The sequence below is a fragment of the Penicillium soppii genome (assembly GCF_028829465.1).
Source record: "Penicillium soppii strain IBT 18220 chromosome Unknown utg000006l, whole genome shotgun sequence".
Lineage (NCBI taxonomy): Eukaryota > Fungi > Ascomycota > Eurotiomycetes > Eurotiales > Aspergillaceae > Penicillium > Penicillium soppii.
The window spans coordinates 1,003,606-1,022,763 of record NW_026643236.1 but is presented as its reverse complement, the minus strand read 5'-3'; the positions used below and the strand labels follow the sequence as shown (position 1 = coordinate 1,022,763).

At 48.0% G+C, this 19,158-nt stretch overlaps 8 protein-coding genes across 8 annotated transcripts; 5 read left to right on the top strand and 3 right to left on the bottom strand.

Moving 5' to 3' along the window:
• Window positions 1-1,043: 1,043 nt before the first annotated feature.
• On the bottom strand, window positions 1,044-3,559 carry N7529_007750 (snoRNA-splicing protein PRP40; the record flags this gene model as incomplete). The annotated part of the gene is made up of 4 exons (XM_057243277.1): window positions 1,044-2,042; window positions 2,094-3,171; window positions 3,220-3,374; window positions 3,425-3,559. 4 exons carry the CDS (start codon window positions 3,557-3,559, stop codon window positions 1,044-1,046), a joined length of 2,367 nt encoding a protein of 788 aa, XP_057094815.1.
• Window positions 3,560-3,740: 181 nt separating this feature from the next.
• N7529_007749 (TRAPP trafficking subunit Trs65 domain-containing protein) lies at window positions 3,741-5,632 on the top strand (the record flags this gene model as incomplete). The annotated part of the gene is made up of 4 exons (XM_057243276.1): window positions 3,741-3,915; window positions 3,972-4,244; window positions 4,303-5,413; window positions 5,467-5,632. 4 exons carry the CDS (start codon window positions 3,741-3,743, stop codon window positions 5,630-5,632), a joined length of 1,725 nt encoding a protein of 574 aa, XP_057094814.1.
• Window positions 5,633-5,881: 249 nt separating this feature from the next.
• N7529_007748 (zinc finger MYND domain-containing protein) lies at window positions 5,882-6,715 on the bottom strand (the record flags this gene model as incomplete). Its single annotated transcript, XM_057243275.1, has 1 exon — window positions 5,882-6,715. The coding sequence occupies one exon, from the start codon at window positions 6,713-6,715 to the stop codon at window positions 5,882-5,884; it is 834 nt and encodes a 277-aa protein (XP_057094813.1).
• Window positions 6,716-8,920: 2,205 nt separating this feature from the next.
• N7529_007747 (Mpv17/PMP22 family protein) lies at window positions 8,921-9,994 on the top strand (the record flags this gene model as incomplete). Its single annotated transcript, XM_057243274.1, has 6 exons — window positions 8,921-8,986; window positions 9,081-9,171; window positions 9,227-9,252; window positions 9,311-9,647; window positions 9,704-9,870; window positions 9,923-9,994. 6 exons carry the CDS (start codon window positions 8,921-8,923, stop codon window positions 9,992-9,994), a joined length of 759 nt encoding a protein of 252 aa, XP_057094812.1.
• Window positions 9,995-10,693: 699 nt separating this feature from the next.
• pgkA (phosphoglycerate kinase pgkA) lies at window positions 10,694-12,052 on the top strand (the record flags this gene model as incomplete). The annotated part of the gene is made up of 3 exons (XM_057243273.1): window positions 10,694-10,759; window positions 10,812-11,232; window positions 11,286-12,052. 3 exons carry the CDS (start codon window positions 10,694-10,696, stop codon window positions 12,050-12,052), a joined length of 1,254 nt encoding a protein of 417 aa, XP_057094811.1.
• A 765-nt stretch (window positions 12,053-12,817) lies between these two features.
• Window positions 12,818-13,132, bottom strand: N7529_007745 (proteasome regulatory particle lid subunit SEM1; the record flags this gene model as incomplete). The annotated part of the gene is made up of 1 exon (XM_057243272.1): window positions 12,818-13,132. The coding sequence occupies one exon, from the start codon at window positions 13,130-13,132 to the stop codon at window positions 12,818-12,820; it is 315 nt and encodes a 104-aa protein (XP_057094810.1).
• A 652-nt stretch (window positions 13,133-13,784) lies between these two features.
• On the top strand, window positions 13,785-16,189 carry N7529_007744 (Outer membrane protein IML2 mitochondrial/Tetratricopeptide repeat protein 39; the record flags this gene model as incomplete). Its single annotated transcript, XM_057243271.1, has 6 exons — window positions 13,785-13,860; window positions 13,945-13,962; window positions 14,017-14,093; window positions 14,154-14,220; window positions 14,272-15,323; window positions 15,371-16,189. The coding sequence occupies 6 exons, from the start codon at window positions 13,785-13,787 to the stop codon at window positions 16,187-16,189; spliced, it is 2,109 nt and encodes a 702-aa protein (XP_057094809.1).
• Window positions 16,190-16,831: 642 nt separating this feature from the next.
• N7529_007743 (MFS transporter) lies at window positions 16,832-18,616 on the top strand (the record flags this gene model as incomplete). The annotated part of the gene is made up of 4 exons (XM_057243270.1): window positions 16,832-17,162; window positions 17,224-17,245; window positions 17,296-17,719; window positions 17,771-18,616. The coding sequence occupies 4 exons, from the start codon at window positions 16,832-16,834 to the stop codon at window positions 18,614-18,616; spliced, it is 1,623 nt and encodes a 540-aa protein (XP_057094808.1).
• Window positions 18,617-19,158: the final 542 nt, after the last annotated feature.

Below are 19,158 nucleotides of genomic sequence, written 5' to 3'. Positions count from 1 at the left end.
GGTCGTGAGTAGAAATGAGGGGAACTATTTGCTGAGGCCTAGCACCAGCATCAGCTTAGGAGAACGACTAAGAGGCTTCTTGCCATCTAAAAGTACAGGTGGAAAGGCGGCCGTTTTCATTTTCGGCGTCATTTTCACTGGTCTTAATATTCTATATGTAACATATACTTACTGTCGAGTCTAATGTCAAACTCTCATATAAAAAATCAAATAAGACCATCCTTCTCTACTAAAACCAATGTCGTCCATTTCTATATATTAGTTTTGTAGACAGTGATAGCAATGCGCTGAGAAAACATAAAGCATCTGGGATTGAGTGATTTGGGTAAGTTGATGCTTTGCCTAGGTGTGCTTCACAATACTCATCTGGCACGAACCACGACCCACAAAGATGGTGTGCGAAGATGCATAGCAGCCAGGGCTGTATTAGTTGTCTAGGATTACTGCCTGAAGATTACTGCCTGAAACTGACATGAGTCTGGCAGAAAATTAAAATAATTGAATCACTATAACAGAGACTATAGTATAGTAAACAAGAGGTAACAAGAGGTAACAAGAGGTAAAAAGCAATCCCAGAAATAGTTCAATCCGCCCTCTGGCCGTTATGCACATTCGTAGAAGGTGTAACTATTCGCGGATGGGAACTATACAATGTAACTATGTAGTGCTATCCGCGAAGGTTAGCGGAAGGCCGTATGGACGAAGAGACCGCGAGCAAAATATGACTGGAAGTTGTGCAATCTGTCAGAAGACCCGAGTGCTCAATGAACCCTCAGAGGGCCAGCCGGATTTACCAAGGAGATAGGTACAACATCGGTGGTGTTGTTATGCTGGAACTGGGATATTGGCTCCTGTCTTCGGCATCATCAAAGCGAAATGATCTTCAACTTGGAATGGCCACCGTACTTTGAATGGAGGAAACTACCAGGACTACAGACTTAGGCAAACAGAAAGTGGGATTGCAACGTAGATTCAGCTGATTATCCTATTCGTACAAGGCAGAGATTACTTGCAAATGAAAACGAGTCCGCAAAGACTACCATCTACTCCTCCTCTTCGATCTCTCCTTCCTCGCTACCAGAATGAATGGCCTTTTCGTCCTGCTTAGCATGCTCTTCCTCTTCCGGAATGGCAGAGCGCTCGCGTCGAGGAGCACGACCCTTGCTACGCTCTCGCTCACGGCTATCACGTCGGTATCGCTTGGCCGAGCGACTAGCCACACTTTCAGCATCACTGTCACGTCGGCGACGACGCTCTCCGCCAGCCGCACTGCGAGTATCACCACCGCCACCATAATCGAGTTCATCACGACCTCCACGGGGATCACCACGAGTACGGTACAGGCGTTCACGCTCGTCTTCACGACGGTCTGGATCTCTAGCAGAACGGGAGCCACGATCGAAGTCACGCTCCCGGCTACGGTAACGGTCCCGGTCTGAGCGCTCATCGCGACGTTCACGAGATGGGGAAATCCCGCTGACCTTGCGGTAAGTACGCTCGCGGTCTGCCTGTGCCTTGCGGCGATCGGCCTCGTAAGCATCGGTTTCGGGGGTGCGGCTCACCCGGCCGCTGGGTCCTCGGCGTTCTCCGCGGCCGCTGCGGTATTCACGATCACCGCGGTCGTAGTCGCGTCGGCCTCCACGGCTCTGTGGGTAAAGTTCACGATCCTTCTCTGCGTCTTCGTCTCTCTCCTTCATACGGCGAATTGCTTTTTCAAAGGCAGACTCACGAAGCTCATCCGACTCGAGGGCCTTGTATTCTTCATATTTCTCAAGACGAGGTTGCACTTCAGCCCAGGTGTCAGTGACCCGAACAGGTGGTTCCAGGCGCTTAATTCGAGATCGTAGAGCATCCACTGCACGACGCTGGTGGCGATCGGCGGCATGCTTCTCATCCTCATTGCGTTTGATAGCTTTCTCTTGAATGCGCTCGAAAAGAAGTTTGAGAATATCTGAGTCGATCTTTGAGGTGCGACGGTCGTTAGACACAATAGAATTGAATTCATCAAATGTGGTTTCAGAAGTAACTTCAAATCGTTTGTCCTGATTAAGGTTAGTATAGATAACGAAGCAGTTTAGTCTGTGGATACTCACATCAAGGACGTCCAGCACATCATTTCGAGGTCCACGCAACGCGCGCTCTTCTTCTTCCACCATATCCCAGAACAAATCAAGTGGTGAAGATCCAGGTTGGCCCAAGATTGCATGGTATCTGGGATCATCCTTGATTATTGGGCAGAGGTTCATCCACTTGGAGCCAGCCTTGATGTTACCCAAAGATCTTTGCTCCTTGAGGAGAAGCACAAACTGTTCACGGTTCTTGCGTTCCTTTCTGGCCCTGGCTGCCTTGTGCTTCTGACGAGCATCGTTAAAGGCGCGCTCCAAGGATTTGATATGGTCTTCAAAAGCAGTCAAAACATCACACTTCGTCAGAGATTTGAACTTCTCATCGCTTTGGAACTTGTTGTGTGAATGGATCATATCACGAGCTTCGGCCCAGCGGGTGTATGGCTCCAGGTTAAGTGAACCCAAGATCTCGATCAATTCATCCATAGCAGCCTTGCGCGTCATAGCCTCCTCCTCAACGTGGGCCTTTTTGAGTGAAATGATGTACTCCTCGAAAAGCTGACGTCTCTCGTCTTCGTCGTTGGTAGACCGGAAAGTAGTCTCACCTTCAATAATGGGACGAATGGTCTTCCAGCGGCTGTAATACTTGATTTCAGGGTGACGCTTCAGCATGGTATTGAAATCTGTTCGGAGCTTAGCGAATCGTTCCTTCGCTCGTTCCTTTTCCTGCATGCGAACCTCGACCGCATATTTCTCAAATGCTGCCTTGCGGTCTCGTGGGTCCTTAAGTGCACGGTATTGCGGGTCTTTGATGGTGGCGCGCATAGTCTCCTCCCAGGTCCAATCGGCCTGCACATTGTGTCGCTTGAGCATTTTCATAAAAGCGCTTTCCGCCTCCTCAAGGGAATGGTAGTCGGGGTCGTTCTGCGACTTGAAGTCTGGAGCAGCCGCCATGTTGTTTGATTCGTATGATCCGTATCCGCCACGTCGGTCACCGTATCCTCGATCACCTCGATCACCACGGTCCCCGCGGTCGTAATCGTCACGGTCACGATGTTGGGGTTGAGACGAGAAGGAAGTTCCACCGGCAACGAAAGAAGGCGCACTAAAACGGGGTTAGGACCGCATCGTCAGTTTGACGGGGTGGACTCACGCGACTGGAGGTGGAACTAAGGCAGATGCCTGCGCAAGCGCACTTTTGTACACTTCCGGAATCTCCCATGTGCTCTGCTTGCTTTCTGTGTTGTACCAATATTTGCGCCCCTCATCGGTGGTGTATTCTTTCCAGGGTTGGTTCGCCAGCGCGAGCTAGAAATGTTAGCCAAGCTCACAATGAGTAGAGTAATCTTAACACAAACCTCAACTGGAGTCATCAATTCTTGGGGCTTAGTCCACTGTGTAACCTTTGTCTGTACATTGTAATAATAGACTCGACCATCAGTATTACGCGCCTCCTGCCAAATGGCAGGAACTGAGTGGCCATTGGGGTCCATTTTGAAAGTTGATGCTAAAGACAGAAATGAAAACGGAGCTTCAATTGCTCCGCGGATCTGATCTGCCGTTTTGCGCTAGAGGCCGTTGGCGGTGACCGTATCTACTTATCGGTTATCTATCTCCTGAACTGAACCCGTGGACTACGTATTTGTTGACTGTTTAATGCGACAAGTTGTCGCAATGCCTGGCTTGGAGATCCCAGGTGAATTCCTGCGTCATGCCGTTCTTGATACAATTGTACCTCATGCGCCAGCTCATGATATTGAGGGCGCTTTAAGTTTGGCCCTGGAGGACGGAGCTGATGATCTCCCATCCGTTCTCTCATCAATTCCTCAACGGTCTTTGTTATTCTTTGGTAAGAACCTTCTGAAGCTCGGCTGGGTGTATATCTTACTCATTGATAGTTGCTAGATGAATTTCTCCCCGTTCGCATAATCCTAAGACTCTCTGATTGCTCCGAAACCATACTGAAACATTACCTACCGCGACTCGAAGTCAAGCTGGATGTTTTTGCTGTAGATCCAGCAGAATCGGTTGGTGAAAACCCTACACCAACTCGAGATGTTATATTCTCGGGTATAGTCAGTGGGGACGAGGATCCTCTAGTTGTGTTCAATGAATTTGAAGGCGAGGAAGGAAGTGGGAACCACGTCTATCTAGTCTGGAATATTGAGACCGCACTGAGTGGGTTGAATATGCTGTAATTGGGAAACATAGAGTGACATAACTAATCGGTGAATAGAACGACCTCGCATCCGAATTCAACACCCGTCCCTCCTATTCATTGCATCTGCCAGCCTAAACCCGTCTGACGGGTGCCGTTCAGAAGATTCAGAGGACGATTATCTCCCCTCACTTGTCCCCGCCTCAACGAACATGCTACAGCCTTTATCCGGCGATAAAACGTTCAATCACAAAGAGCCCTTCTTACCTGCTTCCAGGCTTTTGAGGGTGGTGCCAACAACCTATAACGAGGACCCCATCTACAACATTCAGCAGCAACATGGCCATCCCTTTCGTGTTGTGCCCGCTGCAAGTGCGAGGATTCGATACTCTCGCTTGAATTCCTACACTGGCATCCCATTGACAGCCGCCAGCCTTGACTTCGAAGTCACTCCTTATCTGACTTGTGAGGTATCCTTTGACAAGGCGGATCTCCAGCTGTCCGAGGGAACGATTGAGTCAATGTCAGATATACCAGGTCTTACTCTCCCTATTGTCTGTCGTCCACGAGACGACGTCACCCTAATGTACAAACTCACGCCGGAATATGGCCCAGAGACCAACCCGTCATCTACAGCCCTAACCAGTATATTGGGCATATCTCTTGAGGCAACAATTCTTGTTGATAATGATTGCAAACCGCGCATTTCTATGCAGTGGAAAACAAATGTCGATTTCTCAGTTGCACTGAATCCTACGTTTGGGGGCCCCAGTCCGGCGCTGCAAAGGACGAATCGTCCTACCAGTCTATCAGTGTCAACCCAAGCGGGCGCAGCCCCGTCCAACAGAAGCTCATTGCGAGAACGAGCATACTCCGTTACTGACGTGGGTGTTACCATATCCTTCTCCGGGCCCGTTCGAGTGCAGGTTGGCTCCGTTTTCTCCTGGAGCGTTTTTATTGTCAATCGATCCAATGTACCTCGCAAATTTGCGTTAATTGCTATTCCACGGCGGAAACGTATCGACCCACGAGGACATGTTGCACGGCCTTCTTCGTCATCTATCACCAGCCGGAAAGAGGACCAAGTCGCTGAAGCGGTGACTGATGACAACATCGTGCATGCTAGGCAAAAGAGTGTGGCTGGACAGGAAGTTGAGTTGATCAGCTTGAGTACGGATATCCGTGTAGGGTAAGCATTCTTCCTTCCCGCTTGTGGTCACTCCAGTCTAACATAGACGCCAGCCCTCTTCTACCAGGGACCTGCCACTCGACAGAAATCAAACTCCTCCCCTTAGCCACAGGTCCACTTCACCTAGACGCAGTCCGGCTTGTAGATGTGAACACGAACGAAACGACTGATATTCGAGATCTTCCCGACATTCTCGCGGATGATCAGCCACGCTCTTGAAAGGAGACTTGCCTTGTACATATATATGAAAAGATACGACTGTCCAAAACCCTTTCTTTTTTTTATGATAATACCTGCTGCTCGGTCACCATTTATCAATGACTATTTCATATGAAATTGACAAGTTTCATGATTTTCGGGATAGAACATAATAAGTACAAAGAACCTCTCACTCATATTCAAGCACATGCAAAGATTAGCGTGCGAGCGTAGTTCACCACCTCCCAACAATTTGTCCCACACACACATCTACTTAGCCTTAGCAGCCTCCAGCAAATTTCTAATCAAGTCCCCACGTTCCGCCCTCATATGTACACGCATCATGGGAATAGAACTCATCTTCCCCACAATAGGGCCATAGACCTGTTCCGCAAAGATTCGCATCTGAACCAAGATCAACGGGGTCCCATAGCGGGCAACAATATGGTGCATCCTAATAGGACGATCAGTGTGATTCCAGTTTTCCTCGCTTGTGCCAAAGCGAGTACATTCTTGTTCTTTCTCGGGAGACCACCAGGGAGGCAGAAAACGCTGGCGCTCGGCTTGCCTCAGAAATCTCAGGACGAACATTTTCGCAGCCTGTGGTCTGGAACCATTGGCGACATCCATGAGGCTTTGAGCGGCCAGAACCCGATCATCCCATGCCCTGACGCGGATTGTGTCAAAGAGGATTTTGTAGACGTCTTTTTCCGATCGACCGTGCAGCCATCGCTTCACGTAGAGTCTGGTGAAGGGGGCTGTGAGGTTGACGTCGAGGCCTGGTGCAATGATGGGTCCAATAACTGCTGGCCCTGGCTCTGGTGTTGGAATGGGTCTATGTGGCGGCCGTAAGGTTCTTGCTGTGTTTGGTGCTGGGATATGTCTGTTTTCGCTCGCTGCAGTGGTAGCTGATTCGGCTTGAACATTCTTGAGACAAATTTTCTTATGTCCCTTCCAGTCTGCTTTTTGACATTCTCGCGAACAGTAGAGGGCTGACTTGCAACGACTGCATTGCTTCATTTTGATGTAATCGGTCTCGAGACATTCGCATTTCTTACACCATCGTCCCGTTATTCCACTGAGGAAATCATCACGCTCTGGCATTGTGGCGTGAGGGTTGGTTGGTATTTTAGAGAAAGAAAAGACCCCGAAGTTCACTACATGGGGATGTTAGCTGGATGCATCTCTGCAAGCGAAGGAGCAGCCAGCTAACAATGGGCTGCCAGTGGCCACTTACCGGATATGAAACAATCTATTGTCCACTTCGGGAATCCAGAGACCCGAGATCTGATTTCTATGTACCGATGAAAATATCCAGAGTGCGATATGCAATGACAGACAAAAGGCCAGAGTTTGTGATCAAAGAGTAGCAATAATAGTAAACAAACGAGAAAGTTCGAGCTTGGGGAAGGTATAGCATCAAGCTCGACAGGACAGGTGCTCTTCAAAACTCAGGCTACGATTTGCTAGAGCTATAAGACTAGGTACATATGCATGTATGCTAGCAAACAGCGTGCAGGGATATAAACACGAGGCCTGTCATTCTGGGGCATACTAGTGAAAGTCTTAAAGGTTTTGATATCCAATGATAAAGACTTCTCTCTCTTTTCTCATGGATTTAGTAGACTGCTTGCTTTATATCGATATCCATAAAAGCAAAAATTATTACTCCCATACCCTAATTCTAGCTTCTGGCTCTTTAGAACCCAATATATGCTAGAGTAAATAATCCACTTATATTGTTTCCTTACACTACATCCGTCCATATATATGATAGTCCGCGAGCAGTTTATAGTAGTATAAATTAGGGTATGTTTATTTTACATTTCTAAATTATATCAAAATTTTTATTATAAGCTAGTGAATGTAACAGGTTTTTCAACTAGCAATATATATATATCTATCCTACGATTTTTCACCAGGCTAGCAGTCTGACATAGATTTACTCTATCTAGATAGCGCTACTACCGCTCAAATTACAGCTGCAAGGCGATTCTTTGGCCATTGACCTTTATATTCCCGGCAGTGGCATCATGCCCGTCATGATTACCTCCTGCATTATTATCGTAGTGTTTTAATACTAATTTAAGTAAGACAGACCGATTTTAAGAACCTTTAATATGGAGCGCTTCATTCTTATAGGGCTGTATAGGTTTCGTAATAGTTCTTCCTAAGTCCTTTTAATATTACTTAGTTAAGCAGATAGAAAGCGGTTAAAAATTAGAAAACAAAATAGAATATAGACTGTAGCTTATCCAAAAAAGCAAAATGTTAACCTCACAGGGAGGTTTACGACGCGTATGGGGATCGAACCCACGATCTTAGCCTTAGGAGAGCTACGCCTTACCACTGGGCTAACGCGCCGTTGCTGAGGAATTGAATCGAGGTCTACGTTATATTAATGTTCAAAAAAAATCATGAAAGTAGAAATTTCTTGTTTCGCTTTAAATATATGTGTTGGTAAAGATTTATGGTAGAAGAAAAGTAAGGAGTTCGGGAGAGAACCAGGTGGATTTAATAAGTTAGAGACCTATTTTCGTTTCTATCATTTAGTAAGAGGGCGGAGCGACTATAGGGTTAACGCAGGACATGATTTTGTAGAGGCATAAGAGACTAACTAGAGAGCCCTGGAGAATCCTTCGAACTGACGTTCTCCTAAGCAAAGGGGCTGATATGCTTAAATTTTCCCTACAGCATATACCTATATATGTTGGTATAATTGTCAACACAATGAGGCCCTAACTTAGACAAGCGCCGGCCCTCTAGGGCTTTGAAACAGGGTTACCTAATGGTTTCACATCTCGGAAACACCTGAATGAACTATACAATGTAGAGCCACGGCGAATACGTGGAGATTGACTAAAGGGTCATACATTTATGTAGATGTAGATATGATCATCTTATCATTTAAGGAACTACCATCTATATATGTGTGAATACTGCCATAAGGCATCATACAAAAGAATAGTTAGTTGAGAACAATGTAGATAGGCAGCAAGGTATATGGTTAGTCGAATGTGATTGGTGGAGGTGATTCATGGGGTAATGGACTCAGAGTCGTAGTTGGCCAGGTGACTTTGTTAGTCATGCGTGGGTTCATCATCTTTCTATCTTTACAATTATTATCTTGATTTTATTGATATCATACCTGATTTACTAGGTTTCTATTCGACGACCTACATATGTAGGTATTGGAACAGGGTTCCATATCCATTCAGTTAATATTTGCGTCATACTGGCGCACCACTCTGGCCCGGAAGCCTTGCAATCTGATCTTAACTGCCAAAGCCACAAATCCGCCGTCTCATGATGATCTGCTCCGCGAAGCGAAAACTCCTGGATGGACTGAATAAGAGATACATTTACGGTCGCGTGGTACGTCTGATAGCCCCTTTGCTCGCCCGCCGTGCTCAAACATATCACCTTTGAAGCGTGTCAAGCGGCTAACTGTGTCGTCATCGCTGTACAGCCTTTACTGCACACGATCATCTTCCTTATCGAAATGGCGGTAGCAGCGCGCCTTGCTGCAAAATTTAATACCTACTATGCCGAAAAGCCAGGTATGTCTCTATCCGCCACATCCCGCAGAGTTCTAGCTGACATGTTTCCGAATAGTGCTGACGACAATGGTCACCAACGCCGTAAGCCTACTCCGACATCCAATCTTCCGAGAACCATAAAATTGACAAAATGATATAGGTGCTTGGTGGTGTTGCCGATACTGTTGCGCAGCTGATCACAGCCTTCCGCACCCGCCGGATCCAAACAAGCGGTGACGACTTTCTTTCGATAGAGATACCCGACATGGACAAGGAAAAGCCGCTCACTCTAGGCGAGCTGGGGTACAACCGGGGATTGCCGCCGCCTTTCGATTTCGAGCGCCTGACTCGATTCATGGCATATGGTTTCTTCATGGCGCCCATACAATTCCAATGGTTTGGCTTCTTGTCTAGGGCTTTCCCGCTCACCAAGATGAACCCGACTGCCCCAGCCTTCAAGCGTGTTGCACTTGATCAGTTTATCTTTGCGCCATTTGGTATGCTTTGGATCTTCCGTGCCTTGAGATATCTTTGGACTGACCCGATATATTAGGTCTGGCGTGCTTCTTCACTTACATGACGATTGCTGAGGGCGGCGGCAAAAGGGCCCTGACACAGAAGTTCCGTGATGTTTACTTGCCGACCCTAAAGGCCAACTTCGTGCTTTGGCCGGCAGTTCAAATCCTCAACTTCCGTGTTGTTCCTATCCAATTCCAAATTGTAAGCATCCTGCGCTTGTTGGACCATGACTGATACTAACTTCTCAAATCAGCCCTTCGTTTCAACCATTGGTATCGCGTGGACCGCGTACCTTTCTTTGACAAACTCCTCCGAGGAGTCCTAATTGAATGCTCATAAAAGCGAATATCACGTTTACACGATTCGAGCCATAAATTGCACTCTTTCTTTCAGTTTTCCGGGCGTTTCGGTCTGACTGTTCTGTACATGGTTATGGTATCTGCCCACGGGCAAGGGTTTGCATTTCACAAGGTTGGATTTTGCACATTTGGGAAGACCGATTTGGTTTTATTTTGCTGTCAAGTATTTTGTTCGGAATTTGTTCTCATTGCTTCGAATCTTCTACTTCTCCACCAAGCTTGACATATATACCAATCAAGTCTGTAGCGGCTATGGACATTTCCAGTAGAGACGATCTCCCCAGAGTTCCCCGAATCCGAGGCTAATGAGGACCTTAATGCCCCGGCCCTCTCCGTACTCAACGGGATCTCTGACATCAGTCCCGCATCAGCCCGATCTATTCTCCGGGGAGTCGGGTACATCATAAAGAGGTACTTGTTCTATTGAATTACTTCGAAAAACTTGTATTGCATCATAGTTCGAGAAGTACCGCTGTCGGACCAATACTTCACCGGCAAGTACCAGATTACAACGGATGCTACCTCTTCACCGAATTGCCCCACCAAAACCAACCCCTCCACTCTTTACTGATCGCGACTCACCGTGGCCTGATTAGTTCTTTCCTCTTCTTTCTATTCTCTTTCTCCTTTTACCATTGTTCAAGGTATCATATTACTATCCAACAATGTCTCTCTCTAACAAGCTCCCCATCACTGATGTCGACCTCAAGGGCAAGCGTGTCTTGATCCGAGTAAGCTTCCAATTGAGTTGTACTCACAATGTATCGTCGCTAATTGGCACAGGTCGACTTCAATGTTCCCCTCGACGAGAACAAGAACGTCACCAACCCCCAGCGTATCGTCGGTGCCCTCCCCACCATCAAGTATGCTATCGAGAACGGCGCCAAGGCTGTGGTCCTCATGTCCCACCTTGGCCGTCCCGACGGCAAGGTCAACCCCAAGTACAGCCTGAAGCCCGTTGTTCCCGTGCTCGAGAAGCTTCTCGGCAAGAGCGTCGTCTTCACTGATGACTGTGTCGGCGCTCAGACCGAGGAGACCGTCAACAAGGCCACCGATGGTCAGGTTATTCTCCTCGAGAACCTGCGTTTCCACGCTGAGGAAGAGGGCAGCTCCAAGGATGCTGAAGGCAAGAAGGTCAAGGCCGACAAGGCCGATGTTGAGAAGTTCCGCAAGGGCCTTACTGCCCTCGGTGACGTCTACGTCAGTATGTAATGTCCGGCACATCTCCCTCGAATTCTGTATCTAACCAAACAACAGACGACGCTTTCGGTACCGCCCACCGCGCTCACAGCTCCATGGTCGGCGTGGACCTCCCCCAGAAGGCTGCCGGTTTCCTCGTTAAGAAGGAGCTCGAGTACTTCGCCAAGGCTCTTGAGAGCCCTGCCCGTCCCTTCCTTGCCATCCTCGGTGGCGCCAAGGTCTCCGATAAGATCCAGCTGATCGACAACCTTCTCCCCAAGGTTAACAGCCTGATCATCACCGGTGCCATGGCCTTCACTTTCAAGAAGACCCTTGAGAACGTCAAGATCGGCAACAGTCTCTTCGACGAGGCTGGCAGCAAGATCGTCGGCGAGATCGTCGAGAAGGCCAAGAAGCACAACGTCGACATCGTCCTTCCCGTTGACTACGTCACCGCCGATAAGTTCGCCGCCGATGCCACCGTCGGCGCGGCCACTGATGCCACCGGTATCCCCGATGGCTTCATGGGTCTGGACGTCGGTCCTGAGTCCGTCAAGCTTTACGAGGCTACCATTGCCAAGGCCAAGACCATCCTCTGGAACGGTCCCCCCGGTGTCTTCGAGCTTGAGCCTTTCGCCAACGCCACCAAGAAGACCCTCGACGCTGCTGTCAACGCCGCGCAGTCTGGCTCCATTGTTATCATCGGTGGTGGTGATACTGCTACCGTCGCTGCCAAGTACAAGGTTGAGGACAAGATCTCTCACGTCTCGACTGGTGGCGGTGCCTCGCTCGAGCTTCTCGAGGGCAAGGAGCTGCCTGGTGTCGCTGCTCTGTCCAGTAAGTAAATGATCAAAATTTAAAGGGGAGCATTATCGATCCCCGCGCATGTTTATGAAACTGTAATGTACACAGCCAATGAATTTCTTTTAATCACTACATATATAACATATCTCTAGACCACTTAACTAAATTCGTTGTGCCAGGTACGAACCCGAAACTGTGAGCGCAGAAGAATAGAATAGGCTACATCGCATGCTACATGTAAATAACTAGAAGGCAGAATATACAAGTGAGCGTCGTACCATTGAAATCGAAGGGAATTTCTCAATTATCGTTACTACACCCATCTATCTGACTGAAAAGTCTACATAATCCAAAAGCACAAAGACAAAAGCTTCGCATTGGTAATATCACTTAAAAAAGAACCAAGACCGTATCTCATTTCCTTGGCAAGCGCCCGAATGCAAATGCCGATTTTTCCGTACGGATGCTTCAAAGACAGGTGTGTGCGAGAAGAAATGGCCAGCCAACTCGAATATAGAGCCCATCCCGAAATCCGAACCCGAAACCCGAATACGAAATGTGGTTCCTCTCGTGTGCTTATTAGGCAGATTGTTTGATCGTTTCGCGTAGTCGTTTAGGCTGATGCTTCGACTTTCTTCAATTCCTCCCTGATGTGGTCGGTTAGTACATAGACCTAGGTAGGTGACGTGGAAGGACATGGAAGTGGGGCGAAGTAGCGGGGTGCATGGGAGTATAGGCGCGAGAAGGGCATGTCTGAAGGATGGAATAAGTGCAGAATGCGAAATGAATAATGTAAATTGGAGAAGTCAAGGACGTTGGTGATGGAAAGGTGAGGCGTGAACGCACTGGAGTTGCTTGGAGAAGTCTTCTGCGGCATCGTCATCATCCCAGCTCTCTTCCCAGAGGTGTTCGCTTCCGCCATTTGCCGTCGAGCCGGCAGTCTGTTCGGCTTCTTCTTGTGGCCAGTCTAGGTATTTGGTTAGCTTGGGTGACTGGTCTGCAGATCCGCTTTGTCTACCTTCAACGGGGAAATCTTCGAATTCGTCGTCTTCTTCTAGCACCTGGGGCTTTTGTGTAGGTTGCTCAGTGGCGGTTTCCTTGTTTTGAGTTGAGTTCGACATTATGGGCTGTGTGGATGGATGTGATGTAGCTCTTGAAGCTCTTGAGGTTGGAGATCGGAGGTCGGAGGTGTGACTTAGTAAGATCGCGATAGGCGATAACGATACGGAGTAATCAGGTTGTAGTCAACCTTGGAACAAACAAACAAGAACATAGTTATACAACGTACACACAAATAGGTGATTTATTCGAAGAAGTGAATGTAATCGTTTCATTTTATTATTAGAGACGCTTCATGTAGGTCAGTAGTAGAAATACTTCCATTGCAAGCGACTTGAAGCGAACTGAAGCGAAGCCAAAAACCCAACTCGGAGCTACCGGCGCCCAAAAACCATCCATGGAAAGAGCCTCTTATATTCAACTTCGCTGTTCGTCTACTATTGGCCTACTATTCGCCCACCTCTCGCCCCTCTTCCTATCCATATTCTTTATCCTTTTCTCTCTTCTCTCTTCTCTTCTCACTCTACTCTATTTTCCTTTACATTGATGCCCGAGTGATGCTCCCGGAAGTCCGTGTTATATCGCCTTGACATTCTTCCCAATCCGTCGCTCTCTTTTTCGGCACTCCGGGCTGCCCTGACATGAGACAATAGAAAATAGAGAATTGCTTTTGTTTCGGTTTTCACATCCGCTATACCCTCAGTGATTTTCACCATGTTGCGAGTCGGCTCCTGGTTTTCTGGCAAGAAGCCGGCGGAGTTTGTGGACTCGCAGGTCGAAGTCAAAGACTGTAAGTTTTATATACTGGCTTTCTCGTGCGAAAAAGCGCATGAAGATTATTCAATCAAATGCTGACCGCGATGATCCGATGTAGTGGTGGAAGCGTTGAACGGTATGTTGTGGAAACCATTGCTGATCTAGGCACCGACTAATACGATACTCACAGCGGCTGCACTGATTCTCAATGATGATGTCGAGGGCGCTGAAAATGGTCTCTCGAAGGGAACCTCCACATTTCACAAGGTGGGCGATCATCACTATATGACGTAGCACGGACCTTTTGCTGATTCTTGGGCTCTGCAGTTGGGCAAAGGCTTGGTCGCATTCATTCAAGCGACTTTGAGCTTTGAGCAGGATATCATGCAAGAAGGTAAATTGTTTTCATGAACATGGTGAACCAATCATTCTAATGATTCCGCAGCATCCAAGCTTCTCTATGATGCCGAAACTAGCGCAGCAAGCGATCAAATTCGGGCCCAGGAAACTGCCCAAGCCCCCAATGCGTTTAAATCGGATATATACACTGCCGGATCTGAGTATGCGCTATGCCAGGTAGTCGCCCAGTTGATGACTGCGGTGCTTGGAGTGCTGAACGAGAGCTGGACAGAAAGTATTATGGCATTTTATAAACTGAGAAAGGCTTATATCACACTGGACGCTCTTTTGAAGATGGAAGAAAAATTTATGGAGCTCAGGGACCCAAACAAGGTGCTGCTGCCTACCGCAAGTAAACTCTCCAAGTCGAGCGCTGCATCCCCGGACACGGAATCAGAGTCGTCCAGCCTGTCATCGAAGAAAGATGTCAAGGTGGGAACGGCCAAGAAGACCGAACTTAATGCATCAATGAGCGACCTGTCTATATCTCCCAGGGTATTGAGCCCAATTGCTGCGGCGGGTGCTTCCACACCCAAGCATATTCACCATGATCCCGACTCTGACGTCTTCAAAAATGAGATTGATGTGTTTGTGCATTCTGGCGCAAATTGCTGTTTTGGTATCCTACTACTGTTGATCTCCATGGTTCCGCCGGCGTTCAGCAAAATTCTTAAAATCGTCGGCTTCCACGGCGACAAACCACGAGGACTGAGGATGCTCTGGCAAGCTAGCAAGTTCCACGATATCACTGGTGCCATTGCTGCACTGGCCTTGCTAGGATATTACAACGGCCTTGTCCCCTTCTGCGACATAATGCCCGACCCAACTCCTGGTGAGGCCGATGTCGAGGGATATCCGCAGGAGCGACTGGATAAGTTACTAGTGGAGATGCGGTCTCGGTTCCCGGATAGTCGGCTTTGGACGCTGGAAGGATCGCGGATGTTGGGCGCGAACAAGAATCTGGAGGGGGCGTTGGCTCTCTTATCCAAGGGCAACAGCAGTCCTATCAAGCAGGTTGAGGGATTGTGCGTATTCGAGAAGAGTCTGAATGCACTCTTCTTGCACAAATATGACATCTGCGCCGACGCATTCGTTGAAGTGAGTCTTTCCACAGCAATTTGCAAGCAAATCAGCTAATCATTCAGTGCGTTAAACTCAACTCGTGGTCCCGTGCGTTATACTACTACGTCGCTGGATCGTGTCACGTCGTCCTATACCGACAATCCATCCACGACCCAGATCTAGCCCAAGCACACGCCAAAAAGGCCGAAGAGTATATCCGCAAAGCCCCTGAATTCGTCGGCAAGAAGCGATTCATGGGCCGTCATCTCCCATTTGATGCCTTCGTAAGCCGCAAATTTGCCAGGCTGGAAGCCCGTGCCAAAGAATGGGATGTCCCCCTCGTCGACGCATTTGGAGTCGATCCAATCGAGGAAATGATTTTCTTCTGGAACGGACATAGCCGCATGACCGAGGTGCAACTGGAAGAGTCCCTGGCCAAGTTGGCATGGTGCGAAAGCGATGCCAATAAGACCTGGCCTCGCGAAAGCCGGGAAGACAAAGCCGTTCTGGATGTGTTGCGCGTTGCCATTCTGCGCGCTCTTTACCGATTCGACGAGGCGAAGACGATCCTGCTTACTCGCGTGCTGAATCTTAATAAGGCGACTTTTAAGGGTCATCTCAAGGATGACTGGGTGCTTCCTGTTGCGAACTTTGAGATGGCTGCTAACTTATGGATGGAGAGGCCTACGTATAAGGCTTTACATGGGGATGTGTCTGATAAAGTTGATTCTGGGTCTGGAGATAGCACGGAGGTTGAGAGGAAGCTGGTCAGTGAGTGTAAGAAATACCTTACAACGGCTGCTGAGTGGGAGAAGTATGAGTTGGAAACTCGGAAGGGGTTTAAGGTCACTGCAGGTTTGGAGGCCGTCAATAAATGGGAGAGTATGCATCCAATGGCATAGTAGAGGTCGGCATTGGGTTTCTGTTCATATTTGACCTGTAGTATGATATGCATATAGAGATTTAGTTATGATATCTAATGAAGTTCAGCATTCCTTTTGGACTTTTCGACTTAGATCGTACTATAGTCATACAATGTCTACTCTAATTGGTGACCCGAATATAGTCCCACTTTCGGCACATGAACGTCAGGACCGAAATGAACAGCCTCGGTGCATCAATAACATCACCGAAATATCTCCCGATCCTTGTACCTAGGAATAGTACTAGTCTAGACCTTGATACATACATACCTAGAGAGTCCACATGTATAGTATATAATCAATCGTCGGCATATATCACAGTGATTCGCCCCCACCATAGCCGCTCTCGGATAGCACGGCTTCGAGTTTTCCATCGGACGTCCGACAGAAAGCTTGAACGAAACAAGAATATAAAGAAAATGGAATCTCGAACTTCTATTCTAGCCTTACAGTTATTAATTACTATTGCAATAATATCCCCGCAAACCAATTCCTCATTCGTACAATTTCCGCCTTTATCTCCGAGGGCAATATCTTTATCCACCTCGACACTCAGCACATATTTTCATGTTCTTCCCAGCTAGCTCCCAGTGATACCCATCTCGCCACAGACAAGGCGCAATGGCCGAAACAGAGCACGACTACGACAGCGCATCAAGCAATGACATCGCAGCTCACCGCAGCGTTAGCGGTGCCCACGCCGCGCTAGAAAAGCAAAGTACCGCCGCATCGGGGCTATCGGTGTTCGAGCAGCGCGCGCAATCAGTAGTATCGCGCATTCGGAGTCGAGACCCGGGACAAACGGCCAAATTTAGTCATCCGCTTACGCATACGAAGACGAGCCCCGATGTTATTGTTGATTTTGAAGGGCCGGATGATCCGTATAGACCTCTTAATTGGAGTTTTAGGAAGAAGGCTATTACGACTGTTTTGTATGGGCTGACCACTATGGGTATGTTCAATTGATATTCGATGTGATGGTATAATGTGATGGATGCTAATCATCAAATTAGGGTCGACGTGGGCGAGTTCGGTGTATGTGATTTGAATCTTTTCTCCACGCACCAATATACTAACTGGAATAGATATTCAACCGGCCAGACACAGATTAGCGAGGAGTTCGGCGTTTCAACCGAGGTCGCTACGCTCGGCACCTCATTACTACTATTCGGGCTGGGATTGGGTCCATTGATCTGGGCTCCTTTGTCGGAGCTTTATGGACGCAAGACTGCCGTACTCCCACCGTATTTCCTGGCTGCCATTTTCTCCTTCGCAACTGCCACTGCGAAGGACCTACAGACTGTCATGATCACCCGGTTCTTCACGGGATTCTTTGGCTCGGCACCAGTCACAAACACTGGTGGAGTCCTGAGTGATATCTGGACTCCCGAGCAGCGGGGAGCTGCTATTGTCGGCTATGCTATGGCTGTGGTAGGCGGACCTGTTCTGGGCCCTATTGCCGGTGGTGCAATCTGTCAAAGTAATCTAGGCTGGCGGTGGACCGAATACGTGAGTCCCTTTTTTCGTCCTTGCAATTAACTTACTAATGACATCCCCCAGATCACTGGTATTATGATGATGTTCTTCTTAATCATGGATCTCCTCTTCGTAGACGAGAGCTATCCCCCAGTTCTACTAGTCTACAAAGCGCAACGACTCCGATTCGAGAGCGGCAACTGGGCACTGCATGCCCGACACGAGGAATGGGACGTCACCCTCAAAGAAATCGGAAACAAGTACCTAGTCCGACCATTCCAGCTTCTCACAACACCAATCTGTTTCCTGGTAGCACTCTACGCCTCCTTCGTCTACGGCATTCTCTACCTCAGTCTCGCCGCCTTCCCAATCGTCTTCCAAGAAGTCCGAGGTTGGAACCAAGTCGTTGGCGCCCTCCCCTTCCTAGCATACCTAGTCGGTATCCTACTAGGCGCGTGCATCAACCTCGCCAACCAAAGCTTCTACATCAAGCGCTTCAAAGCAAACAACAACCGCCCCGTTCCGGAAGCCCGTCTCCCGCCTATGATGATCGGCTCTGTGCTGTTCGCCGGGGGAATGTTCGTCTTTGGCTGGACAAGCCCCAAAAACATTCATTGGATCGCGCCAAATATCGGTGCTGTGATGATGGGATTCGGATTCTTCACAATTTTCCAGGCCGCGCTGAACTATCTCATCGATACGTTCCAAAGATACTCTGCTAGTGCGATTGCGGCAAATACATTCCTCCGGTCGATTTTTGCCGGCTGCTTCCCGCTCTTCACAACTGCCATGTTTCATAATCTGGGAGTTCCCTGGGCGGCTAGTATCTTGGGATTCATTTCTGTAGCGCTCATCCCGATTCCTTACTTGTTTTACAGGTATGGAAAGAAGATTCGAGCACGCGGGACGTGGTCGAAAGAGTCGGTTTGAGGGTGTTTTATCAAAGCGTTTCTTGGTTATGTACATTATCCCTAGCTGTGAACACGGCTTGTTGTGTGCCCTTTCTTGATGATACCCTTGAGTGTTCTAGTTGGTTATCTCCTTTGAACAGTGTTTACAATCCGTCTAAAAGAACTACATCAGTAGAGAGATTTCCCTTTTTGTATATAATGCTGTTTTTTCCCAGAGCGATTCCCATGGTGGGTTGGCGTAGGCGCACCCTGATCACGATTCGACAAAGAGTATCGCACCGCTCAGAGGGATGATATTATTTTCCTAGACTGATAATTTCAATACACTGTTCTACTAAATTCTACAACTTTTATCTACCGACTTTATTCTAGTTGGAGAAGATATGATAGACAAGTTTCCGTGTATTAAAGTAAACAAAGAAGCAGAGATGACAAAAAGACAGAGTAGGAAAAGTGTAAAGAGAGAAATGTAGTGAGTAAAAACAATCGACAGACTCAAAAGCCAAATATAATCCAAAAGGACCCGAACGAGAAGATGAAAAGTACATGAAGATGAGCATG